General features: G+C 52.0%; 2 protein-coding genes across 4 annotated transcripts in view; one reads left to right on the top strand and one right to left on the bottom strand.

The window, feature by feature from the left end:
• The window catches only part of CHAF1A (chromatin assembly factor 1 subunit A), a 34,129-nt gene extending 22,770 nt beyond the window's left edge, over positions 1 to 11,359 (top strand). The window contains exons 12-15 of one of the 2 annotated variants that reach the window (XM_059697128.1): positions 704 to 956; positions 1,546 to 1,816; positions 10,118 to 10,214; positions 10,875 to 11,359. In XM_059697128.1, the coding sequence (XP_059553111.1) occupies positions 704 to 956; positions 1,546 to 1,816; positions 10,118 to 10,190 (597 nt within the window). In that variant the 3' untranslated portion in view covers positions 10,191 to 10,214; positions 10,875 to 11,359. Of the gene's footprint in view, positions 1 to 703; positions 957 to 1,545; positions 2,037 to 10,117; positions 10,215 to 10,874 lie in introns of both variants that reach the window. The other variant, XM_059697127.1, reaches the window with a different exon arrangement.
• Positions 11,360 to 13,414: 2,055 nt separating this feature from the next.
• Positions 13,415 to 24,891, bottom strand: UBXN6 (UBX domain protein 6). 2 transcript variants are annotated; one of them, XM_059697130.1, is made up of 11 exons: positions 24,731 to 24,870; positions 22,792 to 22,919; positions 20,047 to 20,210; positions 19,559 to 19,623; positions 18,145 to 18,273; positions 16,956 to 17,053; positions 16,016 to 16,091; positions 15,291 to 15,375; positions 14,818 to 15,168; positions 14,489 to 14,637; positions 13,415 to 13,971 (listed from the first exon to the last, which is right to left on the bottom strand). In XM_059697130.1, exons 3-11 carry the CDS (start codon positions 20,132 to 20,134, stop codon positions 13,843 to 13,845), a joined length of 1,170 nt encoding a protein of 389 aa, XP_059553113.1. In that variant the 5' UTR covers positions 20,135 to 20,210; positions 22,792 to 22,919; positions 24,731 to 24,870; the 3' UTR covers positions 13,415 to 13,842. The 2 variants fall into 2 exon arrangements, with proteins under 2 accessions (XP_059553113.1, XP_059553112.1); XM_059697129.1 differs by lacking the exon at positions 22,792 to 22,919 and having other exon boundaries at positions 24,731 to 24,891.
• Positions 24,892 to 26,056: the final 1,165 nt, after the last annotated feature.

Here is a 26,056-nt window from a genome sequence, read left to right as displayed (position 1 = left end):
CAGTCAGGGGCTGGAGCTTGGTAGCTGCCTGGGGACAGTGCCCAAGGGTCGCAGTCCATCTATGGCCGGTCCCACATGTATCTCACTTCTCATAGCCATGAAGGTGAGCCCCAATGTGTGATTGGTTGTGGAAATGCTAGACCCTGAGCTGGAGTTTGTCTGGAAGGGTGGGAGAATTTGCAAAGGTGAGGGAAAATTCACTGACGGGAGCGCATGAGAAGAAACCCGGTCAGAGAGTTACTGTGGTTTGTGGGTCAGCTCACCAAACTTTTTAAAATATTTGTTTGGCTGAATGTAATTAGCGTACATTTATTCAGTTTAATGAGTTTTAATGATTGACAATATTTGTGGAACCACCACTGGATATAAAATACAGAAGTTTCCATTTTTCCAGAAGGTTCCCCCATTTCCCTTTAAGTTTACCCCACCAACAACAGCAGCAACAACTTGCTAAATTTTGCCACGTGGTTAAACTTTTGAGTAAGCCATTTTTAGGGCTCCAAAGGCCTATCAGTTGTGAAATGATTTTGTCTCAAAGTCATACTTGAAGGGCATATGTCTCATACACATTTCCAACCAATGAGGCAGGCTGGTGTGCCCATAAGCATATCTGCCTTAAAGAGTGGTATCCTCTGGTGTGGGAGATGCCCAGCCCTGTGGCTGTACTGGGCATGTAATTTCGACCTGTTCTCTCACCTGCAAGGAGTGTGCCGACCCTGAGAACCACAAGGTCCGCCAGAAGCTGAAGGCCAAGGAATGGGACGAGTTTTTAGCCAAGGGAAAGCGGTTCCGCGTGCTCCAGCCCGTGAAGATTGGCTGCATCTGGGCGGCCGACAAGGATGGCAGCGCTGACTTGAAGGTGCTAGAGCAGTTCACGGCATGCCTTCTAGAGACGGTTCTCCCCGAGGAGGAGCAGACACCTAAGGCCTCCAAGAAAAAGAAGAGGGACCAGCACAGTGAGTGCTGCTCGGGGCAGGGGTGGGCGTGGGGTGGGCTCCCCATTGCACCGAGGCCCAGATCTGTCCAGGGCCAAAGGCAGGCGACTTCTTAGGCAAATGAATTAATAATTTAGAAGTTGTTTCAACAAATCACAAAGGCTAGCACTCACTGGACACATCTGTTTCTTCTCTGATACTCACAACAGCAGCACAAGGCAGCTAGTTTAATTAGCCCATTTTACCAACAGGGACACAGACCCAGAGTGCTTGGCCCAGGGTCACTCTCATTCCTAACTCCTGGGCCTCCTCACTATTCAAAGCTGGGGAGGACCAGTGACTCAGAATGAGAGTACGATGGCCGTTACTAAGGAAACAGGTGCATAAAGTCAGTCGCAATGGTTTTATCTGAATGAATCTGCCTTGTGAAATTTGGGCTTCACAGAATCTCTTTCAGATCAAGTTCATATATCTAAAAGCTATCCTTAAAAGGCCATCTGAAACTGATTGTGTCCCTCAATCTTGGTGACAGGTTCAGGAACCATGTGCAGTATTTATTGCTATTTTCCCATGTCTGACACCCACTTGTGTCCTCTCCTCTCCCTGCCAGTCTTGGCCCAGTTGCTCCCGCTGCTACACGGGAATGTGAATGGAAGCAAAGTGATCATCCGGGAATTCCAGGAATGCTGCCGCCAAGGACTGCTTGGCAAGGACACTAGCAGTCTTGAGAGCAGCTCTGCCAGCCCTCCAAGCCCTGGCTCTTCCCGCCCGCAGACCCCCACCACCAGCGAGGACAATGCCGTCCCCTCCAAGGCCAGGCTCAAGCGTATTATTTCCGAGAACTCGGTGTACGAGAAGAGGCCTGATTTCAGGATGTGCTGGTACGTCCACTCACAGGTGCTGAAGAGCTTTGATCAGGAGCACCTGCCTGTGCCGTGCCAGTGGAGTTATGTCACTATGGTGCCCTCAGCCACCAGGGAGGACAGTGGCAGCATCCCCACCCCAGGGCCCAGCCAGGGGACACCCATCTCCCTAAAGAGGAAGTCAGCAGGAAGCATGTGCATCACTCAGTTCATGAAGAAGCGCAGGCATGATGGGCAGGTGAGCAGTGGGTGCTTGAGGGCCTGGGTGGGGCAGGGAGGCCTCCAACGTGGCTTTTTTATTCTTACATTCACAGCAAAATTGAGGCAACAAAATTGTTCAAAATTGAGGGGAAAGTACAGAGATTTTTCATATTTCCTACCCCTCATCACACACATGCACATCCTTTCTGGCATCAACATCCCCCACTAGAGCCCTATGCTCGTTAGAGTCGATGAACTCACGTTGACACATCATTAACATCCAAAGTCCAGGGTTGACATTAGGATTCACTCTTGGTGTGGTACATTCTGTGGGTTTGGAAAATATGTAAGATGTAACCACCATTACAGTATTATACTATACTAGGGGCCCAGTGCATGAAATTCGTGCACCGGGGGGGGGGGAGTGTCCCTCAGCCCATCCTGCCCCCTCTCACATACTGGGAGCCCTCAGGCATTGACCCCCATCACCCTCCAATCGCAGGATCGGCCCCTTGCCCAGGCCTGACACCTCTGAAAGAGGTGTCAGGCCTGGGCAGGGGACCCTCATTTCCCCCCATCACTGGTTCTGCCCCCAGCCCAGGCCTGATGCCTCGGCCAGAGGCGTAGACCCCCATCACCCTCCGATCGCCTGATCGGCCCCTTGCCCAGGCCTGATGCCTCCACCAGAGGTGTCAGGCATGGACAGGGGACCCCCATCTCCCCCCGATCACTGGCTCTGGCCCCGCCCAGGCCTGAGGCCTCTGGCCCAGGAATCATGCCTGGGCAGGGGACCCCCATCTCCCTCTGATCGCTTGCTCCACCCCCCACCCAAGCCTGACGCCTCTGACCCAGGCTTCAGGCCTGGGCAAGGGGACCATCATATCCCCCCAATCCCCGGCTCCACCCCCCACCCAGGCCTGATGCCTCAGCCAGAGGAGTTGACCCTCATCACCCTCCGATCACCAATCACCGGATCGGCCCCTTGACCAGGCCTGAGGCCTCTGGCAGAGGCATCCGGCCTGGGCAGCTGCAGCGGCCCCGTGATCATGGGCTTCGCTTTAGGCCCAGGCAAGGGACCCCTAGCTCCTGGGACTGCCAGCTTCAACCGTGCCCAGCTCCCATCGCTGGCTCCACCCCTACTTCCTGCTATCACTGGCCAGGGCGGAAAAGGCACCTGATTCTCTGATCATGGCTGGGGGGCAGGGCAAAGGCGGCCCCAGGGCCACCTTTGCCCTGCCCCCCAGCTCTTAGCTCCCCCCTGGGTTTCCGATCACTGTCAGTGGCAGGGGGCTTCTTCCTGCTTTCCCTTTTGCCTCCCTGCATTGTGCCTACATATGCAAATTAACCGCCATCTGGTTGGCAGTTAACTGCCAATCTTAGTTGGCAGTTAATTTGCATATAGCCCTGATTAGCCAATGAAAAGGGTAGCTCGTACGCCAATTACCATTTTTTTCTTTTATTAGTGTAGATAGTTTCATTGCCCTAAGAATCTCCTCTTCTGCCTATTCATTCTCCTCCCCTCCTAACCCTTGGCAACCACTGATCCTTTTACTATATCCAATGTTTTCTCTTTTCCAGAATCTCACATTGTTGGACTCATACAGTATATAGGCTTTTCAGATTGGCTATTTCACTTAGTTATTTGCATTTAAGCTTCCTCATATCTTTTCATTGGCACCTCAATATTTGGTCCTCACTTTAGGTCAGCATCTCACAGAGTTACAGATTTTAATGAAGGTGTGGTAAGAGCTGGGTCTCCCACTCAAATCAGAGCCCCTTTGAGGAGAGCGGTGCTGCTCTGGGAGCTGTGCTCTGAAGATATAGCTGTGGTGACAGAAGAGGAGAGTTGGTATACGCCCCCTTCACTCCCCGCTCCCACTCCCTGATCTGACATGAGTTACTCTGAGGCTTAGAAAATAAAATCAGGGCTTGGAGGCAAGAGAAATTGCTCCTGGAATGTGACAGTAAACTTTAAACTCACAGCAAGAGGGACTATCAGAACAGTACAGTGTCAGCTTGACATTCCTCAGAGCACCTACCCATTAGCATTTGTGTGCAAAGCTCTGCCTGCTTATGGATGCAGCTTGGTGCTGTTGGGAGCCCACTGGATGAGGAGGGGGCTCCAAACTGCCAAACACTTCCCTCTCTGGGCCTGGGCCCAAAATGATGGGCTTCATTAGATCCATTAGGTGTTTGAGCCACACAGTATCTTTTGTGGTTGATGTCATTGCTAACCCAGCCTTAGAAGGAACCCACATGTGGCTATTTTGGTTGAAACAAGCTGGGGATCCCAATTTGAAAATGGGTGGTAATGGAAGACACCTTTTGCGTGAACTCATAAGTAGCATTCGCAGGCCTCTGCCCCATCAGCCCTCCCTCGGTCACCTTTGTGCTGTTGTCTGCTTCATTGGGGTGGGGTAGAATCCCACACAGTGTGGGGGCTCAGCCGCATTTCTGAGCTTCGCTTCCCTTGTGGTCAACCTCGTTGTGTTCATAACCCATGTTTCCCTACATGAAAAACTGGTTTTGCCCCATTACATTCCAGGCACTGTGCTAGGCATCTTATGTGAATTCCTGTGTTCAATGGTGGTAAGAAGCTTCATTCTCTAACTGAACCTCCAGGATAGAGAAATTAAGCCAGGAAGTGCTCTCCCAGGGTAGAGATAGATATGGGAGAAAGCATGTGCCTGGGAATCAGTGAAATGAGGCATGTCACCCGATGATACACATGCAGCAGCAGCCCTGTGCAGTTGTATGGATTCCACTCCCTGTTACAGAAGCACTGCCCAGGAAAGGGGTTAAAAACCTTAGGAGATCTGGGTATGCTGGCCCCCATAACTGATTCATCAGGTGGTTAGGTGGTTAAAGTCTGCATTTCAAAGCCCCTTCTCACGGAGTCCTTTGGAAAGAATCTAAGACCATAGCGTGGGGCAGCATAGTGGGTGCTGGCTTTTTTTTTTTTTTTTTTTTAATATATTTTTATAGATTTCAGAGGGAAAGGGAGAGGGAGAGATAGAAACATCAATGAAGAGACCCATTGATTGGCTGGCTCCTGCACGCCCCCTACTGGGGATCAAGCCTACAACCCAGGCATGTGCCCTTGACCGGAATCAAACCCGGGAGCCTTCAGTCCGCAGGCTGATGCTCTATCCACTGAGCCAAACCAGCTAGGGTGGGTGCTGGTTCTTTGGAATGTTGTAGGAGTGGATTTGTGGACATTGAGCCTCACCCCTGCTCCTTGGAATGCTCAAGTTTAGACACCCTGCTTGACAGCCCTGAGTCACCAGGACTATGTCCGACCTCAGGTAACAGAGCTCCTATTTTTGTGGGGGTTTACCTCCAGCAACTAGTCCTGAGCTCATGTAACATCCTAGTCCAGTAGCCGGGTCCTCCTGCCCCCCCTCCCCCCCCCCTAGTCTGTGGCCAGCAGTAACTGGAAAGGAATGCTCAACCCATCCGACTTCCATTGGTGTCTTTCTGGACAAAATGCTTAGGCACAGCCACTGTGAGTTGCAAGAGAGACTGGGAAATGAGAACTGACCACCCTCCGCCCCTGCTTGGCGGGGGGGGATGCATGGGTAAGGCCTGCTACCACATAGCACCTACACAAAGTGGGAGACAGGCACAACTTTCTAGAAGGGAAGATTGGAGGGGCATGTAGAACACTTCCCCCTACATTTTGGCCAAAACTGGTTTGGCTCAGTGGATGGAGCGTCGGCCTGCAGACTGAAGGGTCCCGGGTTCGATTCCGGTCAAGGGCATGTACCTGGGTTGCGGGCACATCCCCAGTGGGGGATGTGCAGGAGGCGGCTGATCGATGTTTCTCTCTCATTGATGTTTCTGACTCTCTATCTCTCTCCCTTCCTCTCTGTAAAAAAATCAATAAAATATATTAAAAAAAAAAAAAAAAAGAACACTTCCCCCTACATTTTGGTAAAGCTTGCATATTTCTGCACCCTTGGAAGTAGTTGTAGCTAAACTATAAATGTGTGTGAGTGTTAAGAATATTTAAATCTTTATTTAGAGTTCAAAAATCATCATAAGCCCTGAGTTTACAAGGTATTATGATCTAGTTAGATAAACAGGCTAAGGTGAGACTCCAGCTCTGTCACCAAGTGTCTCTGGCACCAGAGCGACCCAGATTTGTGGGCCTTGGTTTTATTTTAAAATGGGGAGAGGTTCTGTTTCTCCTTTATTTATTTATTTATTTATTTATTTTTTTATTAAATCTTTATTGTTCAGATTATTACATTTGTTCCTCTTTTTCCCCCCCCCATAACTCCCCTCCTCCCAGTTCCCGCCCCACCCTCCACCCTCACTGCCCACCACTGTCCTCATCCATAGGTGTATGATTTTTGTCCAGTCTCTTCCCGCATCTCCCACACCCCTTTCCCCCCCAAGAATAGTCAGTCCATTCCCTTTCTATGTCCCTGATTCTATTATGATCACCAGATTATTTATTCACTAGATTCTTAGATTCACTTGTTGATAGATGCATGTTTGTTGTTCATAATTTGTATCTTTACCTTTTTCTTCTTCTTCCTCTTCTTAAAGGATACCTTTCAGCATTTCATATAATACTGGTTTGGTGGTGATGAACTCCTTTAGCTTTTCCTTATCTGTGAAGCTCTTTATCTGACCTTCAGTTCTGAATGATAGCTTTGCTGGATAAAGTAATCTTGGTTGTAGGTTCTTGGTATTCATCACTTTGAATATTTCTTGCCATTCCCTTCTGGCCTGCTAAGTTTCTGTTGAGAAATCAGCTGACAGTCGTATGGGTATTCCCTTGTAGGTAACTGAGTTTCTTTCTCTTGCTGCTTTTAAGATTCTCTCTTTGTCTTTTGCTCTTGGCATTTTAATTATGATGTGTCTTGGTGTGGTCCTCTTTGGATTCCTTTTGTTTGGGGTTCTCTGCGCTTCCTGGACCTGTAAGTCTATTTCTTTCACCAGGTGGGGGAAGTTTTCTGTCATTATTCTTCAAATAGGTTTTCAATATCTTGCTCTCTCTCATCTTCTGGCACCCCTATAATTCTGATGTTGGTACGCTTGAAGCTGTCCCAGAGGCTCCTTACACTATCTTCGTATTTTTGGATTCTTTTTTCATTTTGCTTTTCTGGTTGGGTGTTTTTTGCTTCTTCGCATTTCAAATCTTTGTCTTGATTCTTGCTCTCCTCTGGTCTGCTGTTGGGAGTCTGTATAGTATTCGTTATTTCAGTCCGTGTATGCTTAATTTCTAGTTGGTTCTTTATCATAACATCGAGGGTCTCATTAGATTTCTTGAGGATCTCACTACATTTATCGGCGGCTTCTAGACAGTTCTTAAGAGACCTTAAAAGTGTGGTTCTGAACTCAATATCCTCCATTGACAGTTTTGTCCTGTTTCTTTGTCTCCGCATTTTTTATGCTTTCTTGGTGCACCCCCTAGTGGTCTTTGCGCGCAGTCTTGTTGTAGTTAAGCCTTGATTGTTGTCGGCAATACAGGGGATGATTTGACCTCCAGGCTAACTGGCTATGAGAGTCTGCTGTGTCTGCAGTGGGAGAGCTTCTGTCTGTTTCTCCTTTCTAGTCAAATATATTCTATGATCAAAACAAAACTAAAACCCCAGCCGAAACCGGTTTGGCTCAGTGGATAGAGCGTCGGCCTGCGGACTGAAAGGTCCCGGGTTCGGTTCCGGTCAAGGGCATGTACCTGGGTTGCGGGCATATCCCCAGTAGGAGATGTGCAGGAGGCAGCTGATCGATGTTTCTCTCTCATCGATGTTTCTGACTCTCTATCTCTCTCCCTTCCTCTCTGTAAAAAATCAATAAAATATATTTAAAAAAAAAAAAAAAAAAAAAAAAAAAACTAAAACCCCAGCTGGTTTGGCTCAGTGGGAGTGTCGGCCTGTGGCCTGAAGGGTCCCTGGTTCGATTCCGGTCAAGGACACATGCCCAGGTTGCGGGCTTGATTCCCAGTATGGGGTGTGCAAGAGGCAGCCAATCAATGATTGCCTCTCATCATTGATATTTCTATCTCTCTTCTTCCTCCCTTCCTCTCTGAAATCAATCAAAATATATTTAAAATGAAACAAAAAACAAAACTAAAAGCTGTAGTTCTTGACAGTTGCCAAATATCTAATTCCTGCCCAGTTTACATGTTCCCCCTTTTCCATCTCTGCATCTACCACATGCAGCAGTGACAATGGGGTGACAGGCTTTCCCATTACAATCAGCTGCTGACAGCTCAGCACAGTGGATTCAGGTGTCATCCTAAATTCCCACTGTAGAATATTTTATAGCCTGTCCTGTGTCTGGAGAGTTATGGATAGTGGTTCCACTATAATTGTGTTTCCTGTCTTCTGTTGAGCCCAGTGACCAGGGGAGGCTATGAAGAAATCCCTCTGTTCCTTTTGCTTAACAGACCCAAACCAACATCCCCAAATCCACATAGTTGAGAGCTGAGCTGTCTGTTCTTGGTCAGTCAGTTGTTGTTTTTTAGTTCTCACCCAACAAAATTTTTGCATTGATTTTTAGAGAGAATGGAAGAGAGAGGGAAAGACAGAAACATCAATGTGAGAGAAACGCATCGATTAGTTGCCTCCTGCACTCACTCTGACCAGGGCCCGGGCAGGGGAGGAGCCTGCAACTGAGGTATGTGTCCTTGACCAGAATTGAACCCGGCACCTTCAGTCCACAAGCCGACGCTCTGTCCACTGAGCCAAACGAGCTAGGGCCGTCAATCAGTTCTTTAGAATAGGTAGTTAGAAATCGCCGTCAGCATCCTTAGGTGGCAGCTCCTGCTTTTGCTGTGGGACCATTCCTATCTTAGTGACGCTCCAGCCACCAAAGAGTCTGGGCATGGAGCGTGCACACCAGGAACTGTGATGTTGCAAACTTGAGCCCAGTCTGCCAGCCAGGCCAGGAACCCAATGTGCAAATCTTACTGCTCTGTCATTCTTTTTCCAGGCAAATGGAGATTTTTGTAGCAGAGGAATTTCAAAGTGTTTTCAGGAGTAGCCTCTCTGTTTAAATAAGTCTGTTCCTGCCTCCTCTGCCAGTTAGTTCCCTTTGTTCATTTACAGAGAAAGTGAGCCCTTGTGTGGATGGTTGGTGTTTAAAATCAGTCCTGCTACGTTCCTCCTTGTCTTTCTGTCCCCTCTGCTGAATGCCAATGAAAACGCACCAGGAATCTTTGTTGGAAAGTCTAGCCCCAGTAGAGGCCTTCCCGCTGTCCCCTGTCCTTCCTGACTTCTGTCCACAATTGCCCAGATGGTAGCCACACTGGCCAAACTGGTGTAAGCATAAATTGAGTTGTCAAGCATCAGGCAGAAGGTACAGAGAAAGCACTAACCAACTGGGCTCTCAATCGTTTATTTCAAATAATAAATTCAAAGAAACTGTATGCTTTATCAATTTCCCTTCCAAACCAACCCAGAAACCCAATTCTAATTCAAAAACAGTTCACAAGTTATTTTTGTGATAAGGTAAATATGATGATAGTTTTCGAAGCTCTGAATTAGTTCATTGAAAGGAACTTGCCAAGGTTTGCTTGGTCATCAGCTATCAAATGGACTCCTCCATGTGTTATTAAAACGGTAGAGGAGCCCTAGCTGGTTTGGCTCAGTGGATAGAGTGCCAGCCTGCATACTGTAGGGTCCCAGGATTGATTCCGGGCAAGGGCACATGCCCAGGTTGCAGGCTCGATTCCCAGTAGGGGGCATGCAGGAGGCAGCCGATGAATGATTCTCATCACTGATGTTTCTCTCCCTCTCCCTTCCTCTCTGAAATAATAAAAGTATATATATTTTTTTAAAATATTTTTTTATTGATTACAGAGAGGAAGGGAGATAGAAACATCATTGATGAGAGAGAACCATGGATCGGATGTCTCCTGCACGCCCCCCGTGGGGACCAAGCCTGCAACCCAGGCATGTGCCCTTGACCAGAATCGAACCCAGGACCCTTCAGTCCGCAGGCCGAAGCTTTATCCACTGAGCCAAACCGGCCAGGGCAAAAAGTATATATTTTTTTTAAAATGGTAGAGGAGGCCAGTAGTATAGACACGTGTAGCAGGAGCGGTTACACACTGGTCTGCCCAAAGTGCCCATGCTGATGGCCTGTGCTCCCTTGCCTGTTCAGGTCGGAGCTGGGGACCTGGATGGCTTCCAGGCAGACACGGAGGAGGAGGAGGAAGAGGATGGTGACTGTGTAGTGATGGACATCTCGGATATTGCTGGTGAGAACAGCCCCAGTCCCTCTTCTCATGCAGGCTGGCAGCAGGGGGAAGAGCACTTGCACTGTTACCTTTTCACTGGCTCTCTTTTGTACATAATGGGGGTTGAGTTAAAAGATTCTGAAAGGCACTGGGCAGGCTGGTTTAATGGTGTGGGTGGTCAGTTGGGTCCAATCCAGGCCCTGGAGGATCTGACTTTGTTTCCTAAGCTACATTTAGGAAACCAAAGAACTGAAGGTTGGTTGCCACCTTGGTGGGTGATGCATGGGCTGTGTTAGGAAGAGTCGTGGAGGTGGGGGTCCTGGCACAAGTGAGGTACCTCTGAACTAAGCTGCTCCAGGGAAAAAGAAGCAAGCAGTGATGCGAGGCTCGGGGAGCCTGATGTCCGGTGACCCTTGACAGAGCCACTTGGCTACCGTGTTCTAGTTTCTTCCCCTTTGCCATGGGGCTTCGGGCCTAGATTTGGCTTTTCCCCTGAGTGAGCTGAAGAGGGGACAGGGAGTACATGCGTCTAGAAAAGGGAGACGGGTCTGGGGGCTACAGCCATGCTTCTCTAATCACGGTCGGATTGGGAGATCTTACCCCAAGAAGGCTCTCAGAGTTGTTTCAGGCCCTGGTGACACAGGTACAGACACTAAAGCCCCTACCTCTCTTGCCTTGCAGAGGTCCAGGACCCTTGTGTAACCACTCCCAGTGCTGGAAGGCCTGTAGGAATGGACACCAGCGAGAGCCCCATGCCCTCCAACTCACTCAGCCCCTCCTGAGCACCCCAAACTGGCTGGCGTGTGTATGTAGAATGGTTAGGGTTTTCTCAGATGCTTCTCAGAGATACTTGAAAGTCCTATGATTCCTGTGTAAAGAGCACTTTGTCCTGCTTCGCATACGCCCCCTCAAGGGTTGGAAAGTATATAGGATGCTTGATTCATTCTTTTTTATATTGTAAAAATTTCCCCTCGAAGCTGCATACTAATCTGCCCTTTAATAAAGCATTATCGCAGTGTGTTAGCCTGTACGGGGAATCCCAATTGTGCCCTAAGGATCCTGAGCAGGCACTATGATGAAATGCTTATAAATGAACTGGAGCCCTGCCGGTGTCGTGTGGCACCAGGACTGACATGGATATGTATAAACTTATTGTCTAGCCCTGACCTGGTGTGTCTGTCATCTTTTCAACATATGGTTTCTGTACCTTCACCTGTGGCCTGAGCCCTATGTTGTGCTCGCAAGTGTCCATTCCTTCTACCCCACACGTGGTACTGTGGCATCTGTATCAAGCTTTCCACTTTGCAGAAGCACTGTCCCAACTTTGTTGTAAAGTCCTCCGCCTCCGCAATGACCTAGTTCAGGGTGTAGCTTCTCAGCGGGTGCTTGTGCCCGTCAGCTCTTCCTGCTCCTTGGGAAGTGAGCAGGGCATATTTTGGGCTTCTAAGCCCTGAATCCTGGCTTCCAGATGGACTTCAGGGTCAGGCCACGTCACAGGAGAGTATTGAAATAGTGGAGCCAACTAAAGATGCTGGAGGCTTGGTCCATGAGGCCCTGGAGCGGCCCCACATTGGGGCGGTGATAGTCCCACAGAGGCATTTGAGCATGTGTGAGCTGAGATTTTGGCTGAGTTCACATACTCCATCCAACCTGGACTCCTGCTGACCCCTCATATCTAGACAGTAGAGGGCTGATTTTGTTCCTACTGCCCCCACGGGAGAAGAGCCAGCAGGCATATCAGTGTGCAGAACAGTTCATATCAGCTGGATACAACCAGACAGGGCAACTGAACCCTGTGGCTGTGTGGTGGCCAAGACTCTTCAGGTTTTTCGCTCCCACAAACACCCTGATCCTCCTCCAGGAGCCCCATAAGGATTTGGCTGAGAAACACCCCAGTTGCGGGTGAGAACATGAGCCTTGGCCAGAACCTCCTACTGGAGGTAGGGTGCAGCTGAATACAGGCTTGTGCTCAGGATAGAGGCACATGTGTTAAACCTGTGGACACGACTACCTGTAAAGTATCCTTAAGCCTGTTTTAGTTGGGTATCTGACAACTGACAGTTGAATCCTAGCAGCAGTTGGGGACAGGGAAGGGATGGATCTAAGTGACAGAGTGAGACCATGCTGGGTTCCCAAGATATGGCAGCAAAGGAGACAGGCCTAGGTCCAACATCTGCTGGTGGCCTATGTGTGAGGCAAGGGCAGGCATGGGGGCAACTTGCTTGCTGAGGTTACAAGGGATTATTGCTTTTAAAGTCACATTCGGGGCCTTGAAGCTTCATGTCTGTCACATAGCTGGCAGTGGCCAGAGGACCAGCCACCAGGTCTCCATGTAGGGGAGAATCTAACAGAAACCGAGCCAGCAGCCCACCTGGGGCTGAGAGAGGAGGGGACGATCCAGGTGAGTGATTGAGGGGGCATCTCCCAGCCTGGCTATGACCAGGAGTACCTTTGACACTCCTGGCCTTGGTTTCCATTTTAGTTCCCTGTAGCTGTAACCCCGTGGTCGGCAAACTGCGGCTCGCGAGCCACATGTGGCTCTTTGGCCCCTTGAGTGTGGCTCTTCCTAAGCCTTAGGAGTACCCTAATTAAGTTAATAACAATGTACCTACCTATATAGCTTCAGTTTAAAAAATTTGGCTCTCAGAAGAAATTTCAATCGTACTGTTGATATTTGGCTCTGTTGACTGAGTTTGCCGACCACTGCTATAACCCATCACTACAAATGGTGGCTTAAAAAAAACCACAAAACTTGTTCTTACAGTTCTGGGTATCATCAGATATGGGTCTCACTACTTTAAAATACAGATGTGAACAGGGCTGGTTCCTTGCGGAAGCTCCAGGGGAGAATCCATTTCTGTGCCTTTTCCAGCTTCTAGAGGCCACTGCATTCCTTGGCTTGTGGCCTTATTCCATCTTTGAAAGCTGCAGTGTAGCATCTTCCCATCTCTTCTACCTCCTCCTCAACATATAAGAACCCTTCTGGAAAACCCAGGACAATCTCCCATCTCAAGGTCCTTAATCAACACAAAGTTCCTTTTGTCACATAAAGTAATATTCACAGGTTCCAGGGGTGAGGACGTGGACATCTACAGGAGCTGTTCTGCAGGGCCTAAGAGGCCCTAGCTCCACAGCCCAGGATCCCTGGGGCACCCTCCCTCAGCAAGGTGGGCTCATCCATGGGGTGCCCTACAACACATGGCTGGAATTCACCACCAGGAGACTAGTCAAACAGCCTGTTTATTTGGATTCAGAACTTAGTGTTACAGAACTCTGCCCAGGCCCAGCATCTCTATCTTATGCCACTATCACCAGCAGTTCCACAGGACAGCCTCAGGGCCAGCCATGGGGCAGCCCCAAGCTGCAGGCCTATTCCTATCCAGGGAGGTGCCCGGGTCTGTCATGCCTGGGGTTCCGTTAATTAGGTTAAATAGCAGCTGGAGAATGCTACCAAGGACAGCACAGCAGCTGTTGCTTGAAAGCCCTCAGTGGCAGTCACAGGCCAACCAGCGGCTCTCCCTTGCCCATGGGCTGGGCAGTCCCAGAGGAGGCTGGGAGGCCTTGAAGTGGAGGGAGAATGAGGACGTGAGCAGAGGTGGAGGAAGCAGGAGACAGACCCATGGGGGCTGAAGCCAACCCTGCTTTTATTTCACGAGAGCTGCTCGATGGCCAACAGGAGCTCGGGCTTCAGGATAGATGAGTCTGGCTTAGCCCCCGCGGCCTTAATGTCCTCTAGCACCGCCATGTCCCACGAGAAGGTCAGGAGGGCTGAGGGCACCTGTGGTGGGGAGAGAAATTTCAGCTTTGTTCTGGCCTTTACATGCCAAAGCTCATCTCTTCACCTTCACATCTTCGTGTTGGAATCAGGGCCACACACTCCCAGGACTACTCCCCGCTGGCGACACCAGGACGGCCTTCACACAGTCAGTCTGTTCCTGAACCAGTGGCTCCTCCTACAGAGGACCCGGGCCCAGGGACACCTCAGATTTGGCTAAGACTGTCTCAGTGCTAGGCGGCTGTCAGGAAATCCCCACATTTTCAATCCCATCTGGGTCCTGCTCCTCAGAGGACTCGAAATAACACACTTGCTTCCTTTCCATTTTAAAGGTGGGAAACTGAGGCACAGAGAAGTTAGGGTTACACTGCTAGTAAAGAGGAAGGTACGACTGAGGGAGCCTGGTTCTGGGACCCCTGCTCCTAGCACCACCCCGTACTGAAGAGGGCCACCCTCGTGGGGAACCTGTGCAGATTCAACAAGAACCTGGAGATCCAGCATGCAGGAACTCCTCACTCACCAGCCCACACTCATTGAAGGCCAAGTTCTCATCCTCCGACAACTTCTGCCCACACGAGGCCAGCAGCTCAAAGGGCAGCCAGTCGTTCTGCAGGGCCTCCCGGACAAAGCTGTACAGTGCTGCCACCCGCTCCCGGGCATAGAAGGTCCCTGAGGGGTGGAACAGTCAGCGTGGGGCAGGAGATCCTGGGAACCCCCAGCCCAGACCAGCTGCGCCCAGAGAAGCTCAGACCAGAAAGGCCTTCCACTCCTGGAGGCACAGCAACCCACAGCTGCAGTTGTACCACACCCAACTCGGCCCCATAGCAGACACCACCTCCCAGGCCTCACCCTGGAGGAGGCAGCCATCGGGGAGACGGACGCGCAGCAGTGTGTACGTGTACTTGCGCATCTCCCTCTGCTCCTCCTTCTCCCGCATGGCCTTGGTCCGCAGCATGCTCAGCCGCTCCACCGCCTCAGACCTGAGCTTCTGCTCCCGTTTGGCCTCCTCAGTCGTGAGGTTGAAGAAGTCGGGGGGCAGGTCAAACTGGGAGGCCATGGGTGAGGGCCGGAAGACACGGCGTTGGCGGATCAGTGTGGCCCGCACAGGCTCGCCGCACAGCAGCTGCTCCTTGTGTCTTTCCAGGCTCTCGGGTTTGGCCAAGGCGGCCTCGCTTAGCACGTAGAACTCTTCGGGGCCCTCTGGGATACGCAGGGATGTCATTGTGGTGTCACTGTGCCACAGCAGGAAGACCCCGCGCTGGCCCCCCCGCCCCCGACTCCCACCTCTCAACGTAGCCAAGGCCCTTCTCTACCCAGCTTACCCTGATCCGGAACTGGTAACAATGTCTTCTGGAAGCCAATGGCCTCGAAAAACTCGTGGGCCCCTTCCAGACAGTTAATGCGCTCCTGGGAGCAGAACCAGAAGTCATGCAGGGCCCTTGGGCCTCCTCAAGCCCAACCAGCCTTGCTGCCCAGCCCATTCCACCAGGCCCAGCATTCCCCACTTAGAGCAGCTGCTGCCTACTGGGCGGGATGAACCCTCCTCCTAAAACTGCCTAAGGACAGGCTCTCACAGCTGGTAACAGGATGTGGGACCCCAAAGGCCAACAACGGGAGAAGAGGAGCTAAAGAGCCAAAGAATAGCATGGGGGGGAGGGGCAGAAACTGGGGGAGGGCTGCATATGAGGGGGGGCAGTAGGTGTCCTGCCAGCAGCACAGGTAACATGGGCGAGGGTGGCGGAACCCCTTGATTTCTCCACAGAAGCCAGAAGTCTCTTTGTATAAGAAATCCCCCCAGTGCTGACGTGATCCCAACTAAAAAAAAGTCAAAACATGCCACGGGTGGTGGGGAATGCAGATTAAATATAGATGTGGTGTATGACCTATATTCATAAAACCCCCTCTCCACATGCCACCTCTGCCTACCTCAACCAGAAACCCCTGGAGGAGCGCTCCCACTGGCCCCACCGCCAGACTGGGCCCTATGTAACTGGAGGCCCGGCCACGCTGGCTACACAGGCTAAAAGTCACTCAGCACAGCCCTCACCTGGAACACCTTGTTCTGCAGCTTGATCTTCCGGTACTTCTCCTCCTCGGGGTGCAGATGGATATTGTCCAGGTACCTAGGACAGAATTGGGGATCCGAGACAGGCCAGGGTTGTCTGACTGGCTCCTCTGTACCTCCCACCCCCAGATGGATAGCAGCTCAGAGCCACACCCAGGCTTGTGGTAAGAGAGATGTTGCGGGGGGGGGGGGGGGGGGGGGGTGCCATCAACACCTCGGACACCTCATGGAGCCTGACCCCTGGTGCCAACAGCCTGGGCCTGCATAGGACACCGCTGCCCCCACCACCATTGCCACCTGGGTCCTATCACTGTTCCTGCCTCCCCTGGAGGACACCAATGGGGGACAGGGCCAATGGGCCACCGGTGTCGGCTTGGGGGCTCATGAGCAAAATGGACTTCCAGCCCTGGCTGGGTAGCTCAGTTGGTTAGAGAACCGTCCTAATACACCAAGGTTGTGGGTTTGATACCCAGTCAGAGCACATACAAGAATCAACCAATGAGTGCATGAATAAGTGGAACAACAAATCAATGTCTCTCTCTCCTCTCTCTCTGTTTCTCTCTCTATCCCTTCCTCTCTCTCTCTCTGTCTCCCTCTCTCTCTCTAATCAATAAAATTAAAAACAGACTTCCAGCACTCCCCGATCTACTCAGTCAGGGAAGTGGGGTGGGAACTCACCTACTTCCCATTCTTCTGATGATCCCAAAGGGAAGCCAGGGTTGGAAATCCCCAATTCTGTAAACCCTTTCGTTTTACAGACAAACAGAGGCCCCAAGAGGCCAAGCCCCTTTCTCATGGGCTCAGGGGCAGTGAAGGGTGGGGCCTGGCTCCCAGGGCCAGGATCCTTCTGGGCCCCCTCAGCAGGTTATGCTGGAAGCCCAAGAGGCTGGCCTCCCAGTGGGGGGAGAGGGCACCCACTCACTTGGCGATGGTGTCCACACCCAGCTTCACCCTGTCCCGGTCTTTGTTGAACGTGTGGATCTTCATGATGGAGGCAGCTACTGGGTCAGTGGAGAAGTGCTGGGAGGAGTGAGGAAAGCATGTCAAAAAGTGCTTACCTCATGGCCTGGAGGCCTCACTACTCAGGAGGCAGCAGTAACAATACTAACAGTCTCATGGTGGACCGGCCAGTAGTATTTAACTCAATTCTGTGGACTCAGCAGGAAAAAAGAAAAGCCCTTTGACAACTCCTTCCTGGGCCTCAGCTCTGCCCTCACCTCTAGGGAAGATGGGGTCGTCGGCAGCCCAGAATATGCAATAGAATTATGGCTGCTGACCAGCAGACCTTAAAGTGGGACATTAGCCTGGACAATCTGCTAGGCCAGGGTAATCATAAGAGTCCATCAGGAGAGAGAGCCAGAGAGATGGCAGCCGGACAAAGACTTTGCCTGGCATCGCTAGATGTGAAGGTGAAAGAAGGAGCCACATAATACAGGTGACCTAGAAGCTGGAAAAGGACAGGAAATGGACTGTCCACAGAGCTTCAGGAAGGAATGCAGCCCTCCTGCCACTGGTGAGAGCCATGTCACACTCTGACCAGAATTCTAAGAGACTAGACGTCTATTTGAAGTTCCCGAGTTTGTAGTAATCTGTTATGATGGTTCATGAGAAACTCAGACCCAGGGCAAGGATATTCGTGTGTTCTTTTTGTTCTTCTAAGTTTGAAATTACTTCCAAATTCAGTTTTAAAGAAAGAAAAGTAACGGAGTTCTTGTTGTACTGATATAATAGCTGGCAGTTCCTATGTTAAACGTGAGTGGTACGTTACCTTTTATGGAAAACAAAACAAGTGAAGGGGAGATACAAGTATGTCAGTAGTTTGTTCATATTTGAAATGTCTCTGAAAAGGAACTTCAACCACCCACAGAGGATGCATCCTGGAAGGGTAGCTGGGAGGTGGGGGAAGGTGGTTTTTGTCTGCCTACCCTTTTTGTATCCTGAATTCTTATCACAAGTAAGCTTACCTCTTTGAACAAGTGACAACAGACACAACATACACAGGTGAAGACACTGCGAAGGATCTGTACCACCCGGCCTTACTGGGGCTCACTGAAGGCAGCCCTGACCTGAAGCCTCTAGGTGAGGGATGGGGGCACGGGGCCTCTACTCACTGAGAGAATGGCCTCCTTGATTCGGGTGTCCCGCTGGTCCTTCCTCAGGATGGCCCCTGTGAGCGGGCAGGTGAAGTACACTCCAGGCGCCGCCAGGTGAGTTGAGCCTTCCTCTTTGGGCTCAGCTATCTAGGGCGATGGGGATGAAAGTGTCTGAGCCTAGACAGTGGACAGAAGCCACCTCAAGTCACTGAGTGCCACGGCCTTGAAAGCATGGCCCTGGGAGTCAGACATCCCTGGTCCCAGCGCTGTCCCCTCTACCATGAAACACCTTGGCCTGTGACCGAGCCCCTCTGAGACTGTTTTCTCATCTGTGAAATGTCTCTGCAGGACCAGCTCAGAATCCAACAGGGTAAGGAAGGAAAGAGGTGTGTAGCAGCCTTGGACACAGCACTCAATCAATGGCTTCTGCTGTTCCGGTCCCTGCTACCTGGTAGAGACGGGGCTTTGTGGTGAGGAGCTGAATGATGGTGCCCTGGATGAGTCCTGGCCCCTCTCTGAACCTCAAGTCCTAGGCAGTATCTAGAGCAGCCGTGGGCAAACTACGGCCCGCGGGCCGGATCCGGCCCATTTGAAATTAATAAAACTAAAAAAAAAAAAAAACCGTACCCTTTTATGTAATGATGTTTACTTTGAATTTATATTAGTTCACACAAACACTCCATCCATGCTTTTGTTCCGGCCCTCCGGTCCAGTTTAAGAACCCATTGTGGCCCTCAAGTCAAAAAGTTTGCCCACCCCTGCTCTAGAGTCTCTTCCACCCTAAAATCCAGTGAGAATTCAAGGGGTGAACTGCAGGACTATCCTTTCTGCAGCGCTCTCTCCTTCAGGAAGGCCTCTGATTCCACCAGTCTCCAGAGAGCCCTCCCACCTCCCAAGAAGGCTACAAAGGCCAGTGCTTTGGAGTCCCAGAGATGGGTCCCCATTCTGTCCCTGATGATTTTGAGGTGCAGGACTAAGGACAACTGCCTTCACCTCTCTGAACCTCAGTTTTCTCTTCTGAAAAGTATGAACTATAACAGCATCCACCCTCATGGGATTAGGAAGCCAGGGGCAGGGGGAGGAGTGAACCAACAAGCTAATAAGGTCCAATCCTACCCTCAACACCCAAGCCTGGCATCATTAGGTGCTGAGCGTGGAGGTCCCAGTCAATACTGCACTCAACCACAACCTGCCTCCACCTTTCAAAGCAGGGGTCCCCAAGGCCAGAGGTGACCTCTATCCACCCTGACATCTCTTCTGCCTCCCCACCGCTCCAGCACCAGGTGCTTACAGCCCTGGGCTGGGCACTTAGCTAGTGATGAGGAAATGGCCGATTAGACAAATGCAGGCAAGAACTTGGGGGGGCGGGATCCTAGCTCCCCTGCCCCAGGTCACCCCTTGAAGTATCATGCTGCCCTGTGGATGCTTTTACCATGTTAGTCCCTGAGGCTTGCGAACTCCCACTCACAGATGCTTCAGCTGGAAGTTCCTTTCTCACTGGAGGAAGAGGCAGAGAAGGGTCAGTGTGTGGCCCCACCGGGGCTGGCCCTCAAGTCCTAGTCCTTCTAGCTTAAGGTCCTTACCCATCTTCCTGCAACAATGCTCCATGCCCCAGGCTTCACCTGACCACCTGATGATGACTTTCAACCTCCTCCTCCTCCCTCCCTCCCTTCTTCAACTCCCTGACCTACATGGCACCCAGATGACATCGGACCGTTATTCCTTTCACCCTTAATTTCCCCACTCTCACAACTGTGATTTTAAAGCCCCTCAAAGTCATGGGGGTTATGTAATTATTTTCATCCAGGGCCAAGCACAGGATCTGAGGCCTGTGAACAGGCCTCAAGAACGAAGGGGCAGAGGCCTCCCTCCACCTCCACTCGCCTCCCCCCACTGCGACCCAAGGACGGCGCAGGTCACCCTGGTTCCGGATGAGGTCCTGTGACGTGGGGCCCCGAGCCCTGGGCTGCTTCTGCTCAAGTCGGGCCAGGGCTGCTGCTGCCGCCATCTGTGCCTCATTGGTGGGTCCCTGGCGGGGCTGCTGGCGTGCCGGCTGGCTGGTTTTTTCTTTGGGGGCCTTCTCCCTGGGGAGAGACATAGGGGAAGTGAGGTGATGTGGGGCCAGACAGAAGAGCCTCTGCCCCTCTCCCATTTCTACTCCTGCTCCATCAGACAGACATGTCCCTTTTTCCCAGGCCCCCACTCTGCCCCACCCCATGGTTCTAACACAGACAGCAGAACCACGGGGGCAGATTTCACTCCCAGCTCGGCCCCTTTGGGCAAGTCCTGCAGTGGCCTGGATCTCAGAGTCGTCATCTGTTAAATGGGGTAACAAGTAACAGCACCCACCCCCTACAGGAGGGCCATCCCGGTGAAGCGTGTGTGACAGCACCCTACTGTCTTCAGGAACTGATGAGACTCAGGTGTCACTCCTCTCCTTGCTCCCTCCTAAGCATCTCCACCCTTACTGTCTAAAACAGTGAGCAGTTGCAGGTTTTGTTTTGTTTTTTTAAGAATATTTTATTGCCCTAGCAATAAAATATTCCCCACTCTCACAACTGTTTGAGCTGGTTTGGCTTAGTGGATAGAGTGTTGGTCTCTGGACTGAAGGGTCCTAGGTTCAATTCCAACCAAGGGCACATGCCTGGATTGCGGGCTCAATCCCCGCCCCCAGTAAGGAGTGTGCAGGAGGCAGCCAATCAACGACTCTCATCATTGATGTTTCTATCTCTCTCACTCCCTTCTCCCTTCCTCTCTGAAATCAATAAATATATATCCTATATAATAAAAGAGAAACATGCATATTAACCATCCCTCCACTACACTCAAGCCACGCCCACAAGCCAATCAGGGGCAAGTATGCAAATTAACCCAACTAAGATGGCAGTGGCCATGGAGCTGGAACAAGCAGGAGGCTTGGTTGCCCCTAGCAATGGAGGAAGCCAAGCTTCCTGCCTGCCCTGGCCAGCCCTGCGCTCAGCTCAAGGCTACAAAGTTTCAATTATAGAAGATAACTAAATCCCACAAAAAAGAAAAAAAGGAGAGGCTGGGAGCTTGGGTCACCAGGGGGCATGGCCAGCCTGAAAACGGCCATCAGCCCCTCTTCCAGGCTGGCCAGGCACCCCAGTGGGACCCCCACCCTGATCCAGGACACCCTTCAGGGCAAACCAGCCAGTCCCCACCTGTGCACCAGGCTTCTATCCTATATAATAAAAGGGTTATAAGAAAATTGACTCCGACTAGGAATGGCTGGTCACTATGACACATACTGACCACCAGGGGGTAGACGCTCAATGCAGGAGCTGCCCCCTGGTGGTCAGTGCGCTCCCACAGGGGGAGCTCTGCTCAGCCACAAGCCAGGCTGATGGCTGCCAGCACAACGGTGGTGGCGGGAGCCTCTCCCGCCTCCTCAGCAGCACTAAGTCTGACTGCAGCTTAGGCCTGCTCCCCCCTGGCAAGTGGACATCCCCCGAGGGCTTCCGGGCTGCCAGAGGGATGTCTGACTGCCAGCTTAGGCCCAACCCCCGGGGAGCAGGCCTAAGTCAGCAGGTGGACATCGCCCAAGGGGTCCCAGACTACGAGAGGGCACAGGCCGGGCTGAGGGACCCCCCCGAGTGCACAAAGTTTTGTGCACCGGGCCTCTAGTGTGTGTGTGTGTGTGTGTGTGTGTGTGTGTGTGTGTGTATGTGTGTGTGTGTATAAAGACATCCTTTAAAAAAAGGAATATTTTATTGATTTTTGGAGAGGGAGATAGCGAAACATCAATTGGCTGCCTCCTGTATACCCCTCTACTGAGGATCGAGCCCAAAACTTGGGCATGTGCCCTGGCCTGGAATCAAACAGACAATCTTTTGGTGCACAGGACAAGGCCCAACCACCTGAGCCACACTGACTAGGGCGCAGTTGCAATTTCATTAACTGAGCACCTACTGTGTGCCAGGCAGCACACAGTACGTTTTCCTCATACCAACACCCCTCTGAGGGCAGTCTTAAGATCTTTTGCAAGTGCCAGCGGGACACAGAAGCTCAGACACCACGCAAGCCCTGGGTTAAGCAAGGTACAAAGATCTGGTTTAATCCTCCTCTACCCACTTAGGAAATAAGTGATGTGATGACCCCAGGGGATGGATGGCTTCTTAATCTACTTAGCAGGAAAATGAGCTTGTTTTGAATGTGCCAGCAGAGAAATCCTTCTTCCCACCCTGGTCTTATTCACCTACCTCACCAACCTTCTTCCTCAAGGGTTCTCCCCCAGCCCCAGTAACTGGGATCATCTGTGCTAAGTTTGTAACACCTTCCCAAGAGTTCACGGCCTCACTCCTCCCACTCTGCTCAGATATGAAGCCCCCTCTTCTTTGTTCCAAGGCTTCTGGGACCTGCTTCCTGCCCATCCCTGCCCTTCTCGCCAACCTTCCCCACAGCCGAGAATCTAATGTTGAAGAAAAAATGAGTCACATAGACCCACCCTAGTCCCATGTGATATTCCAATCTTTCTATAAAAATGCTACTTTTCAAAACACCTCACCCATTCCCTTCATGGCTCCACTGGGCAGCCAAAGGGATCCCTCTAAAACCTGTCAGTGCTATCACACCTCTGCACACAGTCCTCCCCACACCTGCACAACAGAATCCTAAAGCCACCATGTCCCCATGGGCCATGCACACCTGCCTCTCTCCCTGGTCTCCCTGCTGCTGTTCTCACAGGGCCAGCTGGTTCCTGCCACAAAGCCTTTGTGCTTCCTGTGGCGTCTGCCTGGAATGTTCCACTTGGGGGTGGGGTGAGGAAAGGAGGTCTGGGAGAGGGTAGAGAAGCTTCATTATATGCACGTGCAACCTCACTTCATCCAGCTCTCGGCTCCTATGTCACCTTCTCAGAGAGGCATTCCTGGGCGACCTAAAGGTTCCCCCCAGTACTCACTAGCCCCTGCCCCTGCTCATATTTTTCATGGCCCCAAGCACCACCCAATATTTATAAGCTAAACCATGCATGGGTTTCTTTTCCCATCTCCTCCCAATAGAAGGTGAGCCCTGAGAGAATGAGAATTTTGTCTCGTCTGTGCTGACAGTGCTTGACACACCCACCCTCCAGCACCCCGCGTCTCTCATCTCACTCCAGGCATGTCACAAAAGCCCGCACCTCCAATTACTTCCTTCCCTCTTCTCCCTGGCCCCCACTCTGGCCCAACAATCACCCACATCTTCTTCCTGTCACACAGACCCAGCTGCCCCAAGCCCCAGCTCTACCCCCCACTTGTCAAACAAATGAATGGACCCCCTTGTCTGGTCCACCACTCCCCCTGGCCCCCTCTTAAGCTGCCCTCCCCTCCCCGCTCAGGTTCCCAGGAACTGATTTTGTCTAATCCCTCCCTTACTCACGGACCTGGGCCTCATGGACCTTTTCTGTCCCATTCAGCACTCTCCCAAGAATCTCAGGAACCCCCAATCCTTACGACGGATGCCCCAAGGTCCTGGCCCTGTACCCACTCTCCCTCACCCACCTCATGATTCCCTCACCACCCTTCCTGCCCTCCTCCCTGCCTCTCCCGCTACCCCTCCCAGCCCCTACTTCTTCACAATCCCTTCCATTATTTCTCACAGCCCCCTGCCCGGGCTGGTCTCCTCGGCTACTCCCCACAGCCCCCTCTGCAGCTCCCCCAGCAGCCTCAGCACCGCCCAGGCTCCCTTTGCCAACCCCACCCCCAGCGGAGCCTCCTGCTCAGCCCACCAGCCCTGACAGTCTAGCATCCTCCCCTGCTCCACCATTTCACGCCCCCTCCCTGGCCCTGGCCCTCCACGCACAACCCCACTGAGGTTTCAGTCTTGCCCCAGGCCCTTCCCTTCTCCAAGTCCTCCCCAGAAAGCTCCCCGAGGCCTCAGGATGGGCACACCACCCCCTGTCCCTTCCAGATCTCCCAAGGCCCTCCAATTACCTCATCCACACCCACAAGGCCCTCATCTCCTCCCCCCATCTCTCTCTCTCTCTCTCTCCATACACACACACACACACACACACACACACACACACACACACACGGATTCTCACCCCCCACCCCGACTCCCTTCTCCTCCCACACATTCCTAGGCCCCTCGCAGCCCCCTCCAATTCACCCAGGCTTCCCAAATCCTTGCTGACCCTTCCAGCAATGCCCCAAGACCCCCTGGCCTCCCAGGCTCTTATCCAGGCCTCCCAGGCGCTCCAGAGCCGGGGCCCAGACCCCTCACGCCATAGACGCTAAGCCTCTCGATGCTGCTTCCCCAAGGTCAGCCCCCAACCCCCGTCACCTAGATCCCCCCAAATCTAAATGCTTCTTCAGGGGCCCTCCTCCGCTCCTGGCTTTTCCTTGATCACACTGCCTTCCTCCCTTCCCGGGACTCCGGGTTCCCCACCGGCTCCCTTCAGCCCCGCCCCGCCCCCGGCCCCGCCCCGCCCCTCCCGCCCCGCCCCCGGAGGCCTCCCCTCCCCCTGACCCCCGCCGCTCCCCGGGCCCCGGCCCGAGGCCTCTCCCCACTCCCCGACTCTCGGCCTCCCGTCCTCGCCCCTCGCCCTCTGTGGCCTCCCCCGACTCTCCGCCCCCGGGCCTCACGCCCCAGCCCCCGCACGCACGCCGCCGACTCCGTGAGCTTCTGTCCGGCACCCGCACTCTTAAACTTGATGTCAGCCTTGATCTCCTGGAAGAATTTCTTCATGGTGGTGGCAGGCTCCGCGGCGCGGGGCCGCGGGGGGGCGGGGGGCGCGGGGCCCGGTGGAGTTCGTAGCAGCCAACAACCGGAAAAAAATAAAATAAAAAAAATAGGCGCTTCCGGAAGTCCCGCCCACGTGACAATCGGCCCGGCACGCCTTTCTGGATTTCCTCGCTCCACGACCCAGCGGGGACCGCTCTGCACTCTCGGGCTGCGTCTCTGTGGTTTTTCCGGAGTCTGTTGCCAGGGGCGACGAGCGCGCTTCTAGCTGCAGGCTGTGCCCGGGCACCTTCTACCGCGCTCCTCTTGGAGAGGAGGGACAGGCCGACTTGGCCCCACGGAAGGATCGCGGGCCCTGCTCAGAAACCAGCGAATATGTGATAAAGTCCCAATTCAATTGTGGGCGCTTTCTAGACCCCCCCCCAACCCAGCCCCGTGGCCATCCCCAGTTTCTCGCCATCCCCCCTTAACCTTCCTGAGCTTCAGTTTCCTAGCTATGAAATGGGGCTAAGAATGGCACCCACTTCCTAGGAGGATTGTAAGCACGATAATGCAATTGGAAGGCTCAATAAGTGGCAGACTTTATATTTTACCTCTTTAATATTTCTTGAAAATCGGCAATGTATCAGCAATGAGAAAAACACAAAATTCTCTGACTTCGCAGAGCTCCTGTTTTTTTCCGATGGGATTGGGTTGGGACAGACAATATGATAAAATCTGTGGTATGGTAGATGTTATGCACTATGGGAAAAAAAGTGGAAAACAGGAATAGAGGAGGGCAGAGTGGGAGCAGTTTGCAACATCAAATAAGAGGGTCAGGCACAGGAAAAGGACAGTTTTGAGGCCACCACTGCCCAACCGTCCTGGTTCAGTAGTTGAGCTTCGACCTATGAACCAGGAGGTCACTGTTGGGTTTCTGGTCAGGGAGCATGCAGTGATTGCAGGCTCGATCCCCAGCGGGGGACCTGTAGGAGGCAGCCAATCAAAGATTCTCCTTTGTCATTGATGTCTCTATCTCTCCCTTCCTCTCTGAAATCAATAAAAATATTTTTTAAAGAAAACTTATCCTTAAGAGAGAGAGAGAGAGAGACACCACCACTGACATTTGAATGTGTCTGAACATTAGATGATACAAAGGAACTACTGTTAATTTTGCTAAGGGTAATAAGGTCATGGTAGTTATGTTTAAGTATATTTTTGTAAGAGATGTAGTCTGAGGTATTTATGGGTGGAATGACATCTAAGATAT

Source organism: Myotis daubentonii, chromosome 5 (genome assembly GCF_963259705.1).
Source record: "Myotis daubentonii chromosome 5, mMyoDau2.1, whole genome shotgun sequence".
NCBI lineage: Eukaryota > Metazoa > Chordata > Mammalia > Chiroptera > Vespertilionidae > Myotis > Myotis daubentonii.
Note: the sequence above shows the minus strand (reverse complement) of the source record. Positions and strands in the feature narration are given on the sequence as shown.

Excerpts from the sequence above, each read along its gene's own strand:
- UBXN6 (XM_059697129.1), bottom strand. The coding sequence starts at position 24,813 with ATGAAGAAATTCTTCCAGGAGATCAAGGCTGACATCAAGTTTAAGAGT. Across the intron at positions 19,624-20,046 it reads GGACCTCATCCGGAACCAGG|TGAGAAAGGAACTTCCAGCT; the intron begins GTGACCTGCGCC and ends CTCTTCCTCCAG. Across the intron at positions 15,376-16,015 it reads TGCAGAACAAGGTGTTCCAG|GAGCGCATTAACTGTCTGGA; the intron begins GTGAGGGCTGTG and ends TTCTGCTCCCAG.